Source organism: Octopus bimaculoides, chromosome 2 (genome assembly GCF_046866305.1).
Source record: "Octopus bimaculoides isolate indiv1 chromosome 2, ASM4686630v1, whole genome shotgun sequence".
Classification (NCBI taxonomy): domain Eukaryota; kingdom Metazoa; phylum Mollusca; class Cephalopoda; order Octopoda; family Octopodidae; genus Octopus; species Octopus bimaculoides.
In genome coordinates this window covers 106,091,339-106,112,582 of record NC_142929.1, presented here as the reverse complement: position 1 = coordinate 106,112,582, position 21,244 = coordinate 106,091,339, and the positions used below count along the sequence as shown (strand labels likewise).

The window sequence follows — 21,244 nt, the reverse complement described above, 5'->3', positions numbered from 1 at the left end:
TGAAAGGCAAAGTTGACTTTGGTGTAACGCGGACTCAGAATGTAAACACAGACAAAATGTCGCTAAGCATTTTGCCTGGTGTGCTAACAATTCTGCTAGCTTGCTGCCTTAATGATGGTAATAATAACCATCATCATTGTTTAACATCTGTTTTCCATGCTGGCATGGTTTGACAGGAGCTGGCCAGCTGTTCAGACTCCAATTGTTTGTTGTGACAATTTCTATGGCTGGACACCCTTCTTAATACCAACCACTTTACAGAGTATGCAGAATGCTTTTTATGTGCCGCTGGCATGGGTGCGTTTATGCAGCACTGGAACTTCTAAAGAACAATCCTGTATGTATGGAGGACAACAATTTTACTTAGCTTGACATGTCTTCTCAAGTACAGCAAATTGCCACAACTCCCGGTCTCCAGTCATTTCCTCAGTGAGACCCAGCATCTGAAGATACTTTCTCACTACTTTGTTCTACATCTTTCTGGGTCTACCCCTTCCACAAATTCCCCCAATTAGAGCTTGGCACTTCTTTTGCAGCTGTCCTCATCCATACGCATCACATGCAGACTTCTCTTTTGCACACAACATTTGATGCCTCTTATACCCAGTTTTCCTCCTAAATCATTTACACTCTGACGTGTGTGCATAACGATATTACCCATCCAGCAGAGCATGTTAGCTTCATTCCTTTCAAGCCTTTGCAAGTCCTCTGCAGCCAAAACCCATGTTTCACTGGCATGTAGCATAGCTGTACATACACAGGCATCATACAATCTGCTTTTCACTCTGAATGAGAGGCCCTTAGTTACCAACAAAGGTAGCTCTCTGAACTTTGCCCAGCCTGTTCTTATTCTAGCAATTATACTTTCAGAACTTCCTCCTCCACTGCTAACTTGGTTGCCTAGGTAACAGAAGCTATCTACTACTTCCAATGATTCTCCTGAGCATTTGAGGGAGTCCATTGTCTATACGCTTTTAGTGCTTATTGTACCCACACAGAGACTATTTTCTCCGTTAATCTTCCTGTGATCCAGCTACACCTTTTATATGTCCAACACCCTTCTTACATATCAAGCAGGGGGCATCTCCCTGAAGGGATTTGTAATTTGTTTGCTTTTCTACTTACTGGGACTTTGATTTTTGCTAAATTAACTCTAAGGCCCTTAGATTTCAGGCCTTGCTTCCACACCTGAAATTTCTTTAAGTCAGATAGTAAATTCAGCTGTAAGAACAAGGTCATCAGTGTAGAGGAGTTCCCAGGAGCAGCCAGTCTTGAAATCCTCTATTGAGGCCTGGAGGACTATGATAAACAAGAAAGGGCTGAGAACTGATCCTTGGTAGACTCCTACCTGTACACTGAATTCATTGCTATACTCATTGCCAACCTTCACCTTACTGGCAGCATCCCTGTACATGGCTTGTACAGCTCTCACTAACCACTCATCTATCCCTAGCTTCCCCACTGACCACCAGATAAGGGAGACTGTCAAAGGCTTTCTCCATGTTGACAAAAGCCAAGTACAGAGGTCCTGTCTACAATAGGCACAAGGCCTGAAATTTAGGTGGAGGGGCTAGTGAATTACAATGCCCCGCTGTGTTCCACTGGTACTTATTTCATTGACCCCCCAAAACAAGTTGACCTCAGTGGAATTTTAACAAAAAGACGGGTGAAATGCTACTAATCAGGTTATCTACTGTGCTAATGATTCTGCAAGCTTGCTGCCTTTAATAACGATAATAACAGTAATGAAATTAAAATAAAGAATACCATAAGAATAATAAATGAAAAAACAGAAATAATAACAAAAATGTTAAGAAAAGGACAGGACTAGAGTAATAATAATAATCTCAATTTTTGACACAAGGCCAGCAAGTTCAGGGGAAGGGGTGAGTTGATTACATTGACCCCAGTGCCCAACTGGCACTTGTTTTATCAACCTCAAGAGGATGAAAGGCTAAGCTGACCTCGAGAGAATTTGAACTCAGAATGTGAAAATGGGTGAAATGTCACTAAGCATTTTGAATGGTATGCTAATAATAACAATAACAAACATAGTACTAATACTAATTAGAGACAAACACTATAATAATTATAATTATAAGTCTTTTTCATTTTTGGCACAAGGTTAGCAAATTTGAGGGGAGTGGGAAGCCAATTACATCAACTCCAGTTCTTAACTGGTACTTATTTTATCAACCTCGAAATGACGAAATCCATGTCTACTCTGATGATATTTAAACTCAACAATTCTGCCAGCTTGTCATCCTAATAATAATAATAATAATAATAATGATGATGATGATGATGATGATAATTCTTTCAATTACAGGTACAAATTTGAGGGAGGGAGCAAGTCGGTTACATCAACTCCAGTGCATGGTCGGTACTTACTCTTTTTGACCTTGAAAAGATGAAAAGTAAAATCTACCTTCACAATCTTTCAACTCAGAACGTAAAGACAGACAAAATGCTGCTGAGCATTTTGCCCAGTGTGCTAACAATTCTACCAGTTTGCTGCCTTAGCATGATGAAATATTAAGTAAACAGTTTCTTCATTAGCTAATTGGTATGCTAGTTAATTAAAACTCCTGTATTGAGAGGTATGAAGTTAATAATGTAACTACATGAATGGCAGAAATAAAGGAGGAAATGAGGGATTGTTAGGAAGCAAGTATAATAGGCTATAGTGTAACAAAATTGCAAATATCCAATAAAGTTCAAAGTGTAAGCTGAACATCAAAGACGCATGACCTAATATTAGCCTGATGAAGTGCCACTCAGACATATTCAACCACACATATCGCATAATTTTCTACACAAAATCATTTACATGCAATGTGGTTAGAAGTGGAGTGGTACAGAAACAATTGTAACAAGTATTAAAGTTGTGCTAAATTCATTCTTTATCTTCTTACTTATATCAAATATATATATATTCACACACATACATATACATATGTATACATAGATATATACATACACACAATCACATGTGTGTATAAATATATATCACACATAAACATAGAACTAATTACTCATACATACATGCAGATGCTAGGCATGGTTTCTATGGCTGGATGCCCTTCCTAACACCAACCACCTTACAGAGGGTACTGGCTGCTTTTCACAAGACACCAACAGCAGTGAGGACATCAAGCTCTAGAAAATATGCCAAAGCTGACATAGTCTTCTGACTTGCCAGCTCCTGTCAAACCATCTCACCCATGCTAGCATGGAAGGAGAACATTAAATGATGATGATAATGATGCATATACATTATCATCATTGCTTTGATGTCCATTTTCTCATGTGTCAAATGGAATTTGCTGAGGCAAATTTTGTTGAGCTGGAGGTTTTCACAGTTGCCAACCCTCATCACAAGTACTGTCCATAGAAGAGAGGAAACGAAAGACACTGCTTGAACAACAGTAATGCTCTTTGCAACTATCACATGATATCAGGACAAAGAGACACAAATATATTCTTGTCTTGACAAGGCACGATAATTGTAAATAAGTGACATTGTCATACAAGTAGTGTCGTTCATTTCCAATCTTCTGCAAAACCATGACTGGCTATGGGAAAACATTTCTTTGCTTGAAAGTGGTGAGGGTTGGTGACAGGAAGAACATCCAGGTATAGAAAATCTTCTTCAGTGAACTCCACCTGACACATGCAAATATGGAAAAGTGGATGCTAAAATGATGATAATGATACAAGTGCACACACGTGTGTGTGTGTATGTATGTATGTATGTAAGTATATATATATATATATATATATAACTTTTATTGTTTCAGTCATTTGACTGCAGCCATACTGGAGCACCACCTTTAGTCAAGCAAATCGACCCCAGGACTTTGCCAAACTGCTAAGTTACAGGGATGTAAATACACCAGCATCGGTTGTCAAGCGATACTGGGGGACACACACGCACAAACACAGACACACACATATATGTATGTATATATCTATATAACAGGCTTCTTTCAGTTTCCATCTACCAAATCCACTCACAAGGCTTTGGTCAACCCGAGGCTATAGTAGAAGACACTTGCCCAAGATGCCACGCAGTGGGATTGAACCCGGAACCATGTTGTTGGTAAGCAAGCTACTTACCACAAAGCCACTCCTGCGCCTATAAATATATATATACACACACACACACACATATACACAAATACGCATAAACATTCCTTTCATTTCTGTCCATTTTATCACATTGGCATGGGTTAGACAAATATATTTTTGAAGCAATATTTTATAGTTTGATATATATCCTTTTCTAATCTAGGCACAAGGCCCAAAATTTGTCGGGAGGGGACCAGTCAATTAGATTGACCCTAGTACGCAACTGGTACTTAATTTATCGACCCCCGAAAGGATGAAAGGCAAAGTCAACCTCAGCGGAATTTGAACTCAGAACATAAAGACAGACAAAATACTGCTAAGCATTTTGCCCAGTATGCTAACGTTTCTGCCAGCTCTCCACCTTACTTTGATATATATCCAACAATAAAATATTCTTTTCTACTCTAGGCACAAGGCCCGAAATTTTGAGGGAGGGAGGGGGGGGGGCAGTCGATTAGATTGACACCAGTATGCAACTGGTACTTAATTTATCGACCCCGAAAGGATGAAAAAGGCAAAGTCGACCTCAGTGGAATTTGAACTCAGAACATAAAGACAGACAAAACACTAGACTTTTCGCATGACGTACTAACATTTTCTGACAGCCTGCCGCCTTCTAATGATAAAAATATTGCCTCAAAAATATATTTGTCTAACCCATGCTAGCATGATAAAACAGACAGAAATAGATATATGTGTATATATATGTGCACACAAACACAAATATATATCCACATACATAAATATATATATACATAATATATATACATATATATATATACATAAATATATATATATACACACACACATATATAAAAGGTGATACACACACATATATATATATAGGGAGAATTCACAAAAAAACAAAAGACGAAGACAGGTGGTGTAGACAACAAACAAGTATATTAGTTTAACGCTCGGGAAGTGGAAAAGTCTTTAATGTTTCGAGCCTACGCTCTTCCACAGAAAGAAACAGGGAGAGAAAATAGAGAATGCGTAGTGGCTAGTGATCTATCATACACACACACACATAAATACACGTGGAGTGAGGAGGGAGCTTTTGAGCCAAAGTAACTGGGAGTCAATATTGAGAGAGGCAAGTGACTTTTGGAGAAAAGTTTCAGTAAAGAGAAACCTGGACAGTATAGGATGGATTAGGTGTTAAAAAATTTTGTGTTTTGGAGAAGAGGCTGTGAGGTTTGCATATTAGGAAGATGAATAGGATATAGCCTGGGAATATATATTTATATAACGTATATTTATATAAACATACACAAATATATTACAGATATAAATATATGCACACATACACACACAGTACACATATGTAACTGAGAAGCCAGATAGATTTTTTACTCACCAGGGAAAGGGACAGACAATATATGAAGTCTTACCAATGCAAAGAATGTAACACCAAAGACAGACTGTTCATTAGTGACTTCAAAATAAGAATTAGATAGGCTCAGAAACAATAATGCAATAGAGAAGAACATGGAGGTTAAAGAACCATCAAACAGAAGAAGGTTCAGAGAAGTATTATTTGACAAACATGATGACAGAAACTTATAGCAGAGAGGACATCTGTTTTTTTTTCTTTTTTTCAACTTCTTAATCTACTGACAGCAACAGACCTGATCTATGGTTGGTGCAAGGTGTCAACCAAAAAGTGGAGGACATGGTGGTGCAGTAACTCCACAGACAGGGATATAAAGACAAAAAGATGAGAAAGGAGGGAGAAGCAAAGAGCAATATCAAGTCGCAAGAAACCGAGAATCAGAAGTTTTATGATGTTCTAAGTCTTGAGGATCAGCAGTGTGATGTCTGCTTTGGTTCTCAATCCTTCCTGCAAATCTGCCAATACTATTACTCAACTACCTTGTACTCTTTTGTCTTCACAACTTTATAACTGTTCATATTTTTATCTTGCTGTGTTTTAATCATGTATATTCAGCAAACATCTTTGGTTATCATTACCATCTTTATTTACTTGTCTTACTGTTACTTTTTGTAGTCTCTTTGACCCTTTTCTGATGAACTGTAGGGCACCGAGACTGCATGTAATAAATTCATTATGATTTCAATGCTCTCCAGTACTTGATGTCTTCTGTAACCTAGGAGACCTAATCAGTAGTAGGTATGTGTGTTTTGAAAGCATAGAAGCTGGAGTAAGAATGCTTAGAAAAAGTGGCAACAAAGTGCTTGGGTAGATAGTATAATGCCAGTTTATGAAGTGTGCTACTGCAGAGTAGCAAGATGTGAGTCTTAAATGCAGAGGGTTTGTGAAAACTACAAGGAAATGAAGCAAGCATAGTTTGCCGAATGTTTAAATATTCGTGTGCATGAATAACATATGAATGAGAGATAAACTGGATATAAAAGGTATCAGATGTAGTGCACAAGGGAGGAAGTTGTACTGGTAAGGGCATGAAGGTACAGGAGGATGAGAGCTGTATATAAAAATGTGGCATGCTCAAACTGAGTGGAACTTGTGGAAGAAGATTGAGAAGAGCTAGGGACAAAGTGGTGAAGACGTTGGGCTCAGCTTTCCTTTGGCAGATGGAAACTGAAAGAAGTCTTCTATGTATATATAACTATGTATGTGTCTGTTTACGATATACCCTGAATTTTAGCTACAAATAGTGATATCACCATTTGCACAGGGCTGTAATGGTGATGTTTGTCAATATTTCATATCAACAAATCATCTGCTACCTCTGTGCTTTCAAATTCCTTTAAAATAAAAAATAAAATCTCTATCTTCAAAATCTTACAAGTGATGACAACAGGAAGAATATCTATTCATAAAAATCCTGCCTTAATAAACCTCCCACTTAAGTCAATCTATCATGGGGAAAAAAAGATGTTAAACAAAACATACCAACAAATGTATACATACACTTGCATGCATACATATACTGAACTTGACATATTATTGTGGGAATAGTAACTACAAAGTTGGGCTCACCCACAATTATGTAGGAGAGTAATAAATATGAACAAACTTTCAGAGGTGAGAAGATTTGTTCATATTCTGCATGTTGCAAAGAAGGCAATGCATGCTGAAGAGCAATCACACTGAATAAAATTCTGCACAGAATTGATATGAACTCTGCAGGGTGCATCAAAAGCAACCTGATTAGTAGAGCAACAACACTAAATAGACAAAAAAAAAAACACATTACAGTATAAAGGCGACACTTCACTCTAGTTAGATAAATTCATTTGTGCACGTGATACAATCAAATGCATTCAGTCTAATCTGTGGTTGGAAGGGCAACCAGCAATAAAATATATACAAAAAAGCATAATGGAAATCCTTAATTGCATATACTGGATAACACATACCATATTAGTGTCGCTCAGAGTAGTAATAGTTGTTTAGTCCCGGGCCAACTCTGATAAGGCACACCTGTGTTCAAAGACAATATAGTTATAACCATCCTGTCTTTTGTTATCGGAAACACACAATTACATTTTCCAATGTGTCTTTTTTAAGGTGAAAGGGTGTGAGTCAAAAGAGATTTGGTTGCTATTTCTAGCAGGCTCAGCTTAAGGTGGCCAGGTGGAAACATGTGATCATGTGTGAGAACTCTTAGCTATCATCACATGAGCACAATAACTCATTCCCTTTCAGGGACAGAAAATAGACACCAAACAACCAGAAGCCCCCTCCTCTTCTTCGTATCAGCAGCAAAACTTTAGGGAAGCAACTATCAATATTAGCATGGTAGAAGGTAGATGTAGAGAAATTTTAGTTTCTAGAGTGAATGTGTGCAGTAGTTAAGATTGGAGACAGTCTCAGCAGGATTATTTATAGGCAAGGGTCAAATACTTCTGGGTGTTTAACAGTACTGCGATTAGAGAAATTGGCATATTGTTGGCAGAGAAATGATTAATAAGTAACTGAGGTAGTTATGTGACAGAATAAATAAGACTAAAAGGCAATATGAAAGCAACAGTGGTTTCTGCATATGCACCACAATCAAGATTAACTGATGAACAAAATGACTATTTCTTTGATGCTCACTTGCAGACAGCCTCGTTAACAGATAGCCACAACGTTCTAATAACTAGTAACTCTAATGAACATGCTGGGCCACACTATGATGGCTTCTCTGGAATACATGCAGGCTTTGGTTGTGGTGCCTAAAACAAAGAAAGATCAAGGTTCTTAGAGCTATATGATGGAAACGACTAAAACCATTTGCAACACTAACTTTGATAGATCAACAAGCCAGCCATGGGACCATCTATCACTCAGGCGAAAATGTAAACCAGAAAGGTTTCATAATCACTAGAAAATGAATAGAGAAATGGTTCTGAATACTAAGACTTTGTGTAGTGACGAACATACCACTCAACATGGCCTAGTAATTAGTGACATCACAAGATCCAGTCAGACCCAGAAATAAGACAGTTTGGAGAAAGGTTATGGACAATCTCTAGATTTAAAGAAGTACTAGGTGGTGCATTTTGAAAAGAAGTAGGAATTAGAAACTTATACACAGGAGATAACAAAGTTTTTCTAGGAGACACACAAGAAGTGTGGGTACAGCAAGGATGGATGGAAAGAATACCAAGAAAAGGCATGGAAAATCTGTTAATTCAGCATAGGGACTAGTTATTAAAATTAACAGCCATAAGGATGAAATGACCATAAAGGCTATGAAGGTACAGAAAGTAGACAAGCTACAGACAGTAGCTGGGGTGCTAAAAATATCTGAAGTAATACAGCACTAATAATCCATATATTCAATCAAGTGTAGACTGGAGAGAAATAAAGAAGACCTGCCCATGTCAGCGAAACTGAGTTCTAGCAGCGCTGTGTGTCCCACCCACACTTATCAAGATAACTTCTCATACACTCTACGACAACAAACCAAACTACGTCTCTACATCTCTTCCTCACATTTCCACTTCATGTATTATGCTTATCTCCCACTCCCCAATCCTGTCCCCTTAGCCCTGTTCCACTGTATCATTGCTCTGCTTGCCCCCTGACCTGTGTGTTCCACCCTCTCTCACTGTATTATTGCTATCTGCTAGCCTCCAACATGTGTGTTCCACCCACACATAACAAGAAAACTTTTCATTCACCCTACCCCAACAAACCAATCTGCATCTCAACATCTCTTCTCTTCCTCACATTTCTTCCTTCATACACTATGCTTAGCTCTTACTTCCCAATCCTGTCCTCACGGCCCTGTTCCTCTATATCATTGCTATCTGGTAGCCCCCGCCCCCGACTTTATGTATACCCAGGTTTTTGTCACTCACTCCCTCACCTCTGCACTCTTTAATCATACTTCCTTCGCAATATCCTGCCTCTTATATTATGGCATTTGAACCCCAAGGGTATGCCCTGGCACTTGCCACCATCTATATCTCTTTCTTCCTTTACTCAACCAACCCATTTATATTCTGATCCCTGTCCCTTGTGAGTATGCCTGGCATTTTGCCACCATCTCTATCCTGCTGTCTCCCACTCTCTCTATCCTTCTCCTGCACTTCCCTCAGGTTGGGTAACCATGTATTTCCTTTGTGGTAGAATACCTATTTCTGTCTTCATTCCTGATCTCACTCTCTCGCCGGCCAGGCAACCTTGTACTTCCTCTACAGCAAGACACCTGTTTCTGTCTCTCTGTCTCACTCTGACCTTTCATCATCTGACACAAGATCACCTCCTCCAATGCCCCCTCCCCTCTTGAAAGTTATTTTCTTTTGTCTTGCAAGTACTTAGTGACCCTGTTAGTGCAGGTGTCACTTATAAACACCCAGTTCACATTGTAAAGTGGTTGGTGTCTGTAAAAACCTTGCCAAAACTGACCTTGCCTGTGCTTGTGCCATGTAAAAAGCACTAAGTTCAGTCTGCTGAGTGGTTGGTGTTAGGAAGGGCATCCAGCTGTAAAAATCCTGCCAAAACAGTCACAGAAGTCTGGTGCTGGCTTCTGCCTGGCCAGCTCTTGTGAACACATTCCACCCATGCTAGCATGGAAGGCGAGTGTTAAACGATGATGATAATGATGAAGTGGTCATGTCTAATGACTAGTATAACAACAGTATCAGCTACTACAATAACAGTACAGGAAATGCTTTGGAAATAAGCAACTTGAGAGACACCAAGTTACAAAAGTAACAGAACAATAGTACAACTAGTTAGAAAAAAAAAAAAGCTTAGATGAGATCCAGTTCAGATTTGTGCTACAAAGTGGATACCATTGACATCCTCTTCCTAGTGAGGCAACTAAAAAAGTTCTTTGTAAAGAACAAGTCACTATAGCTAGCACTCGTCAACTTGTAGAAGGCCTTTGACAGGGTATCATGCACTGCAATCTGGGGATCACTACAGAAACAAAATGCTGGTGGACAACTTTTAAAAACTGAGAAAGCCATGTATAGAGATGCTATTAGCAAAGAGAAAGTTTGCAGTGTGTTCAGTAAAGAATTTAAATGTAGTTAGGTGTCTATAACAAAAGAGTTTGAAACTAAATGTCTCTGAGAACTTCTATGCTATTATTACTTGAATTTATCAAAAAATCAGGAGAGAAATTTGAAATGTAAAAGCAAACCTTGAACTGAGAGGTTTTAAGTAAATATTGTAAAGAAAATGTCTTATTTAGCAGAATTTTACTGCTATCTTGGAAAAAGATTGGCCTTGCTTTTTATGCAGAAAAGAAGTGATAGGAATGCTATAAGGTGTACACAATATAAATACCTTGTGCACAGGAATGCAGTGGGATCAAGGTTAAGCTGACATAGAAGACGGGCTTCACATATAAAAGACGCACAGAAGTATTAACTATAATAGAACCTATAAAACAAATTCCTTCAAATTCCCTAGAAGTAGCTGATCACTTCTGTTATCTACATGCACAAATTAGCAGTGGAAGAAAGTGTTCTGAAAACATAGTAGCCAGAGTAACAATCAGGTGGAAAAAAGTTTTCTCTGATAGCAACAAAAAGATTCTCTCTCTCCAAATAAAACACAAATTGTATGAAGATTATGAATAAAGTACAATATTTCATGGTAGTGAAACAGGAGTAGCAAGTGAGGACTACCAGCAAAAGACAGAAACAAGAAAAGACACAAGTAGGATCCACAAGATGTGTAATACCTGTGGCAGGTAAAATGGAGTACAAACAAGCATAGAAGAAAACTAAATGTCAGAGGAATTTGGTGGTGTGTGCTTGAAAGTAGACTAATCTGGTACAGAAACGAGATTAACATGAAAGATACAAAGTGGAAAGAACCTGCAGAAGGGGAAGATATACTGAAGGCTCAGGAAACTAATTCACAAAGGAGATGACAAGGGATTGCAAACAGGTACACTGGAGAAGCCTGCAAAAGTGGATGCAAAATTAATATATATATATATATATATATAGACACACACACACATACATATACAAACATATGTATATACACATAAACATGTATGTAGGCATATATCATATCATCATTGGCATCTCAATGTGTAGAGAATTTGTTTCTACTTTGTGTTCTGTGGTGACTGTAGAAACCTATTTTTGACTTCAAAGATCACAGCTAGCAAAGACACAAAGATTTGAGCACAGCAGAGTTTAAAAGTCACTGTTGTTGGTACACATGCACACACAAACACATACATACATTTTCAGAAAGGTGAGCTGCCCTGCAGATATGGACATTTCTTTCAAAATCATTGAGAAAGAGAATATTTAAAGGCAACTGCTTTGAAACCTGCAGCTTCTTTTTTTCTTACCTTGATTATAAATTTACATCTATAGCTACATTATTGGTGCACTTAATGTTATGTTAGTAAATGTGTATGTAGTAAACTCATGGAACTGGTGTTATTACATAAAGAAAGGAGACCAGCTAACATGCACTTTGTAAAATATATTTTTAAAGTAGAACATAAAAAATATGAAGGCTTTTCGAAAGCAACAGTTCACCACTGCTGCGGAGAACTGTCTGTTTCTTTCTTTATAGGAAGAATTCAAATAATTAATAGAGATAACATACTCACATATACATACATCCATGCATGTCTGCATATAAACACAATTATGTACTACATATACAAATATATACATACATACATACATAAATATATGCATACATATACATAATTATCATTCATTCATTTTATCTCTATTTTTCATGCTAGCATGAACTGGATAAATACATGTGAGGCCTTCTTTTACTGCTGGATATCCTTCTTATCTCTTTTTTCTCTCCCTATTTCCATATATATAAATGTGTGTGTGTGCATCTACTCATACAAACATATACATCCATATATACAAACATACACACACACACACACATATAGATATATAAACATACACATCTACATTTGGACATATAGACATATACACACACATATATATTTGTGTAGGTGTGAATATATTGCTAACATAATAAACACACAAGCACATACAAAAAAAATGGTTGTAACTATTTGCCTGTGTGTATGTGTATACACACACACATAGTATACATATACATATATATATGTAGATAAGTAGACAGATAGATAGATTGATAGTTATAGATGCACACAGCCACCCAACAAGTGTATATGTACACAATACACCTAGTACTGATGACCTCGCATAATATGAGAATAGAAACCATACTTGTTGGTACATTGCTTGCCACATACATTGCACACAAAGGGATCAGTATGGCTGTGACAGCCAATATGAATGGAGAAAAGGACTTCATCTTCAAATGTAACACCACAATATATACAACGGTTATCTGTTGTCGTTGCTGTACTTGGTTGTTCACTGCCTTCTGATTCACTTGCAATGGACACTGAACGAGAACCAGTTCGACGTGAGGGCAACAGTTCACATTGCACTGCTCTCTCAATAAACTGACATCGCCACCGCTTTCGTTCAGGAGCCTCCTCCTGTCCAACATTCAAACCTTCATTTTTAACATTTGGTAGAACACACTGTACTGCAACACTGGATGTTTCTCTCTTCACTGAAGCAGAGTCCACATCAGTCTCACTACAGTTCTGTGTCAATGCTATGTCACACATCACATTACGGTTAGTGACTGGATTTGAAGTGTGAAGTGTGTTTTCCATGTAATTCTTGCCAGAAGATGTTGAAGCTATGTTTTCCACACTCCCCATGTTTTCTTCAATAGGTGAGTGATATTCAAGTCTAGCATTTGAAGAGTCAGCTATATCACCAGTGCTCTGGCTAACATTAGACATTGTTCTAAGCTCAACAGATCGATCAAAAGGATTACTAGAATTTTCTAAATAGTCCAATGACTGTCTTTTTGAGGAAGTCGATAAAACAGTTTGAACATCCCTTGAACAGTCAGGAGTTAGAGTTCTCATAGGAGTAGCTGCAGCGGAACTTGACACGTCTGATATTTCCTCACATTCAAAGGGTTCAACTTTCACTTTAACTTCCCCTGTATCAGTTACCATGGGTAATGTAGTTGCTGTTGAAGAACCTATAGAGGCTGTTGAAGATGGAGGAAGTGTTGGTGTTGCTACTGTTGCTGCTGTAGTATAGAGACTGGATGAGGTAATTGTGCTGGTAACAGGCACTCTCGGTGGTGGAGGGGGACTATTCATAATGGAGGAGACAATAGAACGTAGATAATTTGATGCTAAATGTGTGTCTTGATTAGCCTGTTGACTAGCTGATTCATAATGATTATATTGTGTGAAACAGTTGTTAATTGGTGCAGCAGTTGATCGCCTGAACTGCAGGTTTGGAGATTGCACTGTTGTTAACAACGTATGCAAAGTACTCATACCAAGTGGGTTGCCAGAAGACGTACTCTGATCAACCCCAAAATGCCGAAAACGGAAACGAGTTGCTTCATAAGTAGGACCTGTAAATGGGACTGTAGCTGAATCTGTTGCTGTGCTATTAGGAGTATCTACATGCTCCTCACAGTAATGTTCTCGTATTTTCCGGGGCAAGATTGTTGAATAAGTGCACTTGTCACATTTAAGGACATTCACAGGATTGTTCCTGAGGTGGAGACGTTTGTGACGGCGAAAGTTACTCTTGTCGTTGGTTGAATAATCACATAGAGGGCACTTCAGAGCTTTAACACCTGGAAAAGATAAATAAAAACAATATTTATAAAAATAAGGTCATTGATTACTTGAACAAAATAATCTAAATAAACTGATATTTTCACTGTATATTCTAACATTCTATTTTCATAATTCAGAACACAAAAGGAATTTTTGAAGCTGGTGTCATCAGGTAGGAACCAGTAAAACAGCAAAACTGGTAACTTTACTTCAGTATAAAGCTGGAACATTTCTTGCAATTTAAGAGTACCAGCAAGATGTGAATAATAAAAATATACTATATATAAGAGGTCACAGGAAATTTCACTGCAAATTTCTTGTAGTATGATGCAAGCACTATGTGAAGTAAGGTCCCTACTACTAGGTGAAACACATTTAACTATTTAAAAGCGAAGGGTTTGACTTAGCTGTTATGTATAGAACAAGCATGTTGTAAAGAAATCTAAAACAATGCCTGAAGACATTGATGTAACACTGATACACACCCATGGGGCATCACAAATAGTTATGGATTCATCTACTTGTGTGGAGTCTAAAAAAAAAAAAGAAAGAACAAAAGTAGAGTAAAACCATAGAAATGCTGAATATTTCAAATATAGGAAGCCAAAGTATATAGAGCTTTGAAGTAAAGAATTTTATTTTCCCATTTGTATATCATGTTTATCACTACATGTACAAGTGTGCTAGTGTGCATATACACATTTAGTGTGTATGTATGCACTAGCACACATACACACTACATACACATATATATATTTTAAAAACTGGTTATGTAAACATTCAAGAACAAACAGAAAAATATAGATCCAGAACAGTGGTTCTTGAACTTTTGTCTTAGCAATCAGACGAAAATGAAGCTGATTTTGGTATTCAAAAGTGTCCATGGGTTAAATTAAATTTGTCATATTGCTTGTGACAGTTTTACTTGGATCAGGAAAAGAGGGAGAAGGCAAGAAGAGGAAAGATAAATAATAAAAGAAAGTAAGAAAGAGAAGAAAAAACGTGAGAATGAAAAATGCGAGGACAGAAATAGAAAAAGTTTGCTCAATTGTAAGAGATTTCCCTGGCATTTATTGTTGATGAGTGTTCAAGAACCTCTGATCTTGATGTGAAAAGATTTTAAAATAATATTCTCTTTTTTTTTTTTTTTAAAGAAAAAAAAAACAAACAAAGAATACAAAACAAGGGTATGTGATTAAAAAAAAAAAAACACATTTGATTATAATTCATACCATCAAACAGGTTTAATACAATTCCACACAATAGTTATACATCTGCAGGGTAAGTTACCTTCCTGAAGACACAATTTGGCTTAGGGCCCACATATTTAAAGAGTTGATAACTCAGAGGTTGATGTGCCAAAATTTATAAGTTGTTTCTTTAAAGCACTACAGAAAGGCAAAATAAAATTTTGTTAAAGTGATTTTTAAAAAAAAATTAGGGTAAGAAGACAAAAAAAAAAGAACAAAAAAAACACACTCAGGCTCTGAACAGTAGTCAATATTGCTTTTCGTCTCTAGAAGTGCAGTTATTTTACAACTTCATCAGCATCAAAGACTCTTAAATTTGTACTCATATGGTCGCATAGTTCATAATATAAACCTTAAAAGGATTTCAATAAATAGTTTTAAAAGTGAAAATCTAATTAGATTCTTGCCTCAAATGAAAAATATACAGAAAAACAATATAAAATCAATGTTCTTAGGATTTCAATTAAGTAATTAACTATTCTTAATTCTTCTTCCATCTATATATATATATGTGGATGGAGGGGAAAAAGAGAAATTGTAAAAAAATTATTTTCTGTAGCCAATGATACAAATAATATTTGCTAATTTAAAGAGGTGTTTTTGAGAACTATACACAAAGTATATTAATGCATGCAATATTCCTATATTGAACTAGTGGGATATCCATATTTAATTTCATTTAAGATATTTGGAAGAAGTATCATTTCAATTATGTATCTTCAAATATCATGAAAGTTAACTGACGTACAGTGCAATGGATCTAGTCTAAATGAGACTTAATTAAATACCTATTTATTTCTAGGAATATAAAAATAAATTTACTACAATTTTACTTTGAAACCAAAAGATTAAGATTTTAAAAAAAAGAGAATAAATATACATTTGATTAACCACAGCTAAATAAAGCAAGAATGCCATAAATCAAGTGAAGCATTCGATTCCTTAACCCAACCTAACATTGGGTAACAGAACTATTGTTCAAAAGAAGTACTGAGTGAAGGAAACAACTGGTATCTCCATTAAAATTGTCAGTAAAACAAATAAAGGCAACACACAAAATTTTAAAATGAAAAACAAAATCCATGCATTAAATAAATTCAGTTGCATATCTGAATCAAAATTACATTGACTACAAACACATGATTGAATTTCACTGTTTATTATGAATAATAATCAGAACTGAGCAGCAGCAACCAATGTAAAAGAAATGGCAGAACATAAGAAAAGGAATAAATTCACCAATGATTCTATGAACCCTTTCTCGTTACTCAACTAAATGAATTAGAATATTTAACTTACTTAATGATAATATATCAAAATGGAAATCGGTTTCACTGCAAACATCTTAAGTCTATGGACTATATACTTCTGTGACAATGCAATATAAAATAATTCATCAGACAGAGAAGTCACAACAGCACATTGAAAAGAAAATCAAAATTAGGAACTGTAAAAACAAAAAAAACACTATACCAATGTGTTAAAATCACTGAAATAATATCATAGTCAGGAAATGACTGTTGATAAATATTTAATGTTATATTTAACTGTAAAATACATGAGCAATATTGAAATAATTGCAGATGACTATAACTAACATCTTTCTAAGTAGACTAATAAATAAAACTAGTTCCAAGAATGATAACTGGCTGAGCAACTTAGGTGATTGAAATAAAAGAGTCTCATGGATATCATGATTTATTGATAACATGTTGAAAATATGAAATAGGTTTTATAGAAAATCAAATAAATACTGGCAAAAAGAGGGTTTCAGGTCAACATAGGTAGTAACTTTCTGAACTTTCTCCAAATATCACCAGTCACTTTATAAAGGTATTAGTCACACTCCATATCTTAAAAAGAATGCTTATTTTTATTGCTACTACAAATGTAATTTATTTGCTCAACAAGAAAGGCATATATATGCTCAGGGTAAAAAAATTGGAAAATGATAACTAATGTATGCTCCTTGCTTCAATAAAGAAATTTACTTTGCCACAGAGATAACCATATTGTTTTTGTTTATAATTAAGATAATCACAGATTAGAATAATAAAAAATTGTAGAAGGGATTTTATTACTCAAGATATTATATAAGCTTTAAAGTTTGGTAATACTGTTTTTTTTTTGTTTTTCATAGTTTGTATTATAGCAAGATAAAATGTCTTAGATGAAAATATAGCAAAGCTATCATCATCATTTAATGTAGGTTTTCTATGCTGGCATGGGTTGGATGGTTTGCCAGGATCTGGCAAGCTCCATTTTTTTAAAAATTGAAATCATTAACCTATATGTTAAAACAGAAAATTTGACATGGCTAAAGTAATACAAAAAATAATGTAATATAAGCTATGTAATTGAACAATATAAAAGACAGCAATCTAGTAAAATGTAATGGGCTGTTATAAATCTCAGGATAAAACAACTATCTATGTTTTCCCCCAACTCAGACTTTTTATGAAAGCAAGAAGGAAGTAGAAAATATCAAAACACATTTAATAGTGAGTAAACAAAATAACTAAAGATAGATATAGCAAAGAAGTATTGTAAATGCAACTAAAATATGTTACATACACTTATGCAGTCCATGTTAAAACAACTGCCCAAGTTCCCATATTACTACTGTAGAAACACATTATATACATCAAATAAATTATCCTCAACTCTATTTCTGCAGTAAAAAACCCCACATCAGCAAGCATTGTAAACAAACTTTTGAGCTTCCTTCAGCTACTACCAATCACATTTATATTGGTATCATGTACTAGATATTGGTAAAATTTCTGAGGTAGCACAGATGTTTCCAATCATTATATTGTTGTATGAATCAAAGCCACCATACAGTACAATGACTAGACAGCTGCTATATCTTTTGACAACAAAATATTGCATCAGTCATGTAGAATCGGGATTCCTTAACATCATTCCAAGTAAGGTAATCTCACTGGTATTATGTTAATATTTCTAACATCTTAATGTTGAGTCTCTCCTAATACTTTGTTTCATTTCAGATAACTATTAAGCCCTAAATTTTAATAGTACTTAGATTTTTAAATGAAAACCAAGCCACTTGCACATATTTCCTTAAAAGAAGGTAGTCTTGAACTCTGAACAAAGATGAAAAGTAATGGATAAAACTTAGTACTGCTCTCTTTTCAAAAGACAGGGAACATAATCTAGAGCAAATCTGTTAAGCCACCATATTGTAAACAGCATTGTCATTTAGATGTAATATTAACTGATCATGGAGCAAGTAAGGAACATAGATAATGGAACTAGAGCAAGAATTGCAAAACAGGAATTTAAATGTTTTAAGTTAACTTCAAACAGAAACTGTAATAGGTCAAGAAATTAAAACTAGCCATGTCTATTTTCACTATTTTTAGGGCTAGGCAAGATGCTAACATGCACAAAACCATTTTATTAAGTGCTAGCCACACCTGAGATAGTTTATTGAAGAAAACCTCTAGTAAACAACAATCATCTAAGTAAACAAAAACAAAATAAAAAACAACAAAGAAAAAAAACAAAACAAGAGGAGGAATAAATAGACCAAAAGATAGAAACAGAGACTATCATAGGATCAGTAGCTTCAAAGAGTGTAGCACACAACTCAAAGGTTGAGTGAAGAAAAAATTTCTTTCTACTCACCACCATGCTTGGGCATGTGGAGTTGGAGCTGTGTGTACTTCATGGTTGAAAAGTTGCAAAATCTACACTTGTAGAGGCGAGCAGCAATAGAGAAACCGGTTGGAGTGACAAGGTTCTCAGGTGATGACCTGTCCTCATTGTACTCTTCCAATGGTGAAAAATCTCCCCGGTTCATTTCATACTCACTTCTGGTAGTGTCAAAGTCACTGCGGCTGGCATAGTTCACCACATAGTGCTGGTCCTGGGAGGAATCCCCATCAAGTGTGATGGTCTGTACTTCATTCAAGTTGTTTTCTTCTGTTGCCGAAGGAACTTCATTGTTTACATCATGACGTGTCATCCTATTGGATAGTAGGAGTCTAGCAATGGTACTATGTCGGATTTCCGGCTTGTCATCCCCACTGCTATTATAGGGGTCTTCTTCCATATTGTCTATCTACAAATATAGAATACATACCCAAAACTATTGGTAGTTGATTATTTCAGCAGATAAATAATGCATAAACAACTACTGACACTTTACTCCATAAACAATTTGAAATGAATGGCAATACAATGGATCACACTATTCTAATGATAATGCTCAAAATATCCTTCAAAGTCTCTATACCAGTTATTGCAAACTACTAACATCCTTATAATTATGAGCAATTCTTCAGATTTTATATAGGAAAACAAGCTGAATTTAGAAATTTCACAATGTTCTTAAATTTTATAGTAAATGACTATGATATCCAGATGATAATGATACTGAGTTTGCGTGTGTATTTTAAATGAAAACATGTAAACAGACGAGAATGAAGAAAATAGAGAATAGTAGAAGTGCATAGTGAAAATTGCTTCCACATCTATGATCATCCCAACTTCATTGTGGCCAGTCTGTTCTAGTATTCAGAACTGGACCCAGTAACACCCATTTTAAATTATGTTAAAAAGTCTGGTGAAAAAGGCTTGGTTGCTACAATGGCAAGTCAAATAACTATGTAGAGGCTCCTTTATTGGGATGAATTAGGTTAGTATAAAAGACGGACATTAATCAGAGGATGTGAGCTTAATTCTTCATCTAGCTTGCTCAACTTTTCTTTCTCTTTAATCTGTTTCTCTACACACATTCTCATTTAAGATACATTCATCATTGAAAGGCCATAATTTATGAAGTAAGCATATGTATGTGTATGGATGCAGTTTCACACACATACATCCTAAACCTATGTTTGCAATTTAGCATTGGCTGGGCATTTTGACCAAATAATTAAATGTGATTTTTGAAGATGTGTTATAGCAGCTCTCACTTCACAAAATTAATGCAGTAGCTAGTCTCAATAGATGACTATTAAAATGATTTTGTTTTCACAGCAATCTCAATCCATAAACTGCAGAACTTTGAAACCAAAAAGAGCTTGAAACAAGGAGTTTGAAGATAATATGGTTAAGACTAATATATTAGCACTAAATAATAAAAAAAAAAAAGCCTTTCAAGTAAGAATTTGGTGGAAATTCAATATTATGTAGGCAATGTAACAAGTAGAAATTTACAACAGACAAAGTGAAATTTATATAGGTTATAGTGAACTGACAAAGAATGTGAGAGGTAGCAGATAGTAGATGGAAGAGTGTGCAACTGGTTGAAAGATACTTAGAGCTAACTGTTGAAACTATATAGATCCTCTTTCTGAACAAAAGGATTATAATCCAAAAGCATTATAGCAGGAAAAATTTAAGAGAAATGAATTGAATATATTTCACAATTATACTTGTCTGGGAAGTGATTTGATCTGAGACTGTGTTGAAATTAAAGCAATTACAACAGGCCTGATATAGCCAGTTTAAATGCAAAGGGATTAATGACTTTGAAGAAGAGAAATCTATCAGTCAGTCCATGACAACAGAACAGAAACAACAGTGAGAAATGGTGACTTAAATTGTATAAGGGGCTGGGAGTAGTAGTAGTATCAGCAACAACAAAAGTAGCAGTAACAGTAGTAAAAAATATAGGTGAACCTTTAAATTTAATTACATAACAAAAGTTTGAAAAATGAAAATTGTTACTAATTAAATAAGTAAATAAAACAATAAAAGACAGTGAATGCTCAAAAGAGTAAAGGCACTAAAAATAACAATTCTTTCGAATTTTTGGCACAAGGCAAGCAA

General features: G+C 35.6%; 1 protein-coding gene across 4 annotated transcripts in view; it reads right to left on the bottom strand.

Moving 5' to 3' along the window:
- Positions 1-2,104: 2,104 nt before the first annotated feature.
- The window catches only part of LOC106882516 (uncharacterized), a 36,116-nt gene continuing 16,976 nt past the window's right edge, over positions 2,105-21,244 (bottom strand). For all 4 annotated transcript variants that reach the window (XM_089347415.1, XM_089347414.1, XM_089347413.1 and 1 more), the window contains 2 exons: positions 19,280-19,529; positions 2,105-14,209 (listed from right to left, as the gene is read on the bottom strand). In XM_089347415.1, coding sequence (XP_089203541.1) covers positions 12,711-14,209; positions 19,280-19,520 — 1,740 coding nt within the window. In that variant the 5' untranslated portion in view covers positions 19,521-19,529 and the 3' untranslated portion in view covers positions 2,105-12,710. The remainder of the gene's footprint in view (positions 14,210-19,279; positions 19,530-21,244) is intronic.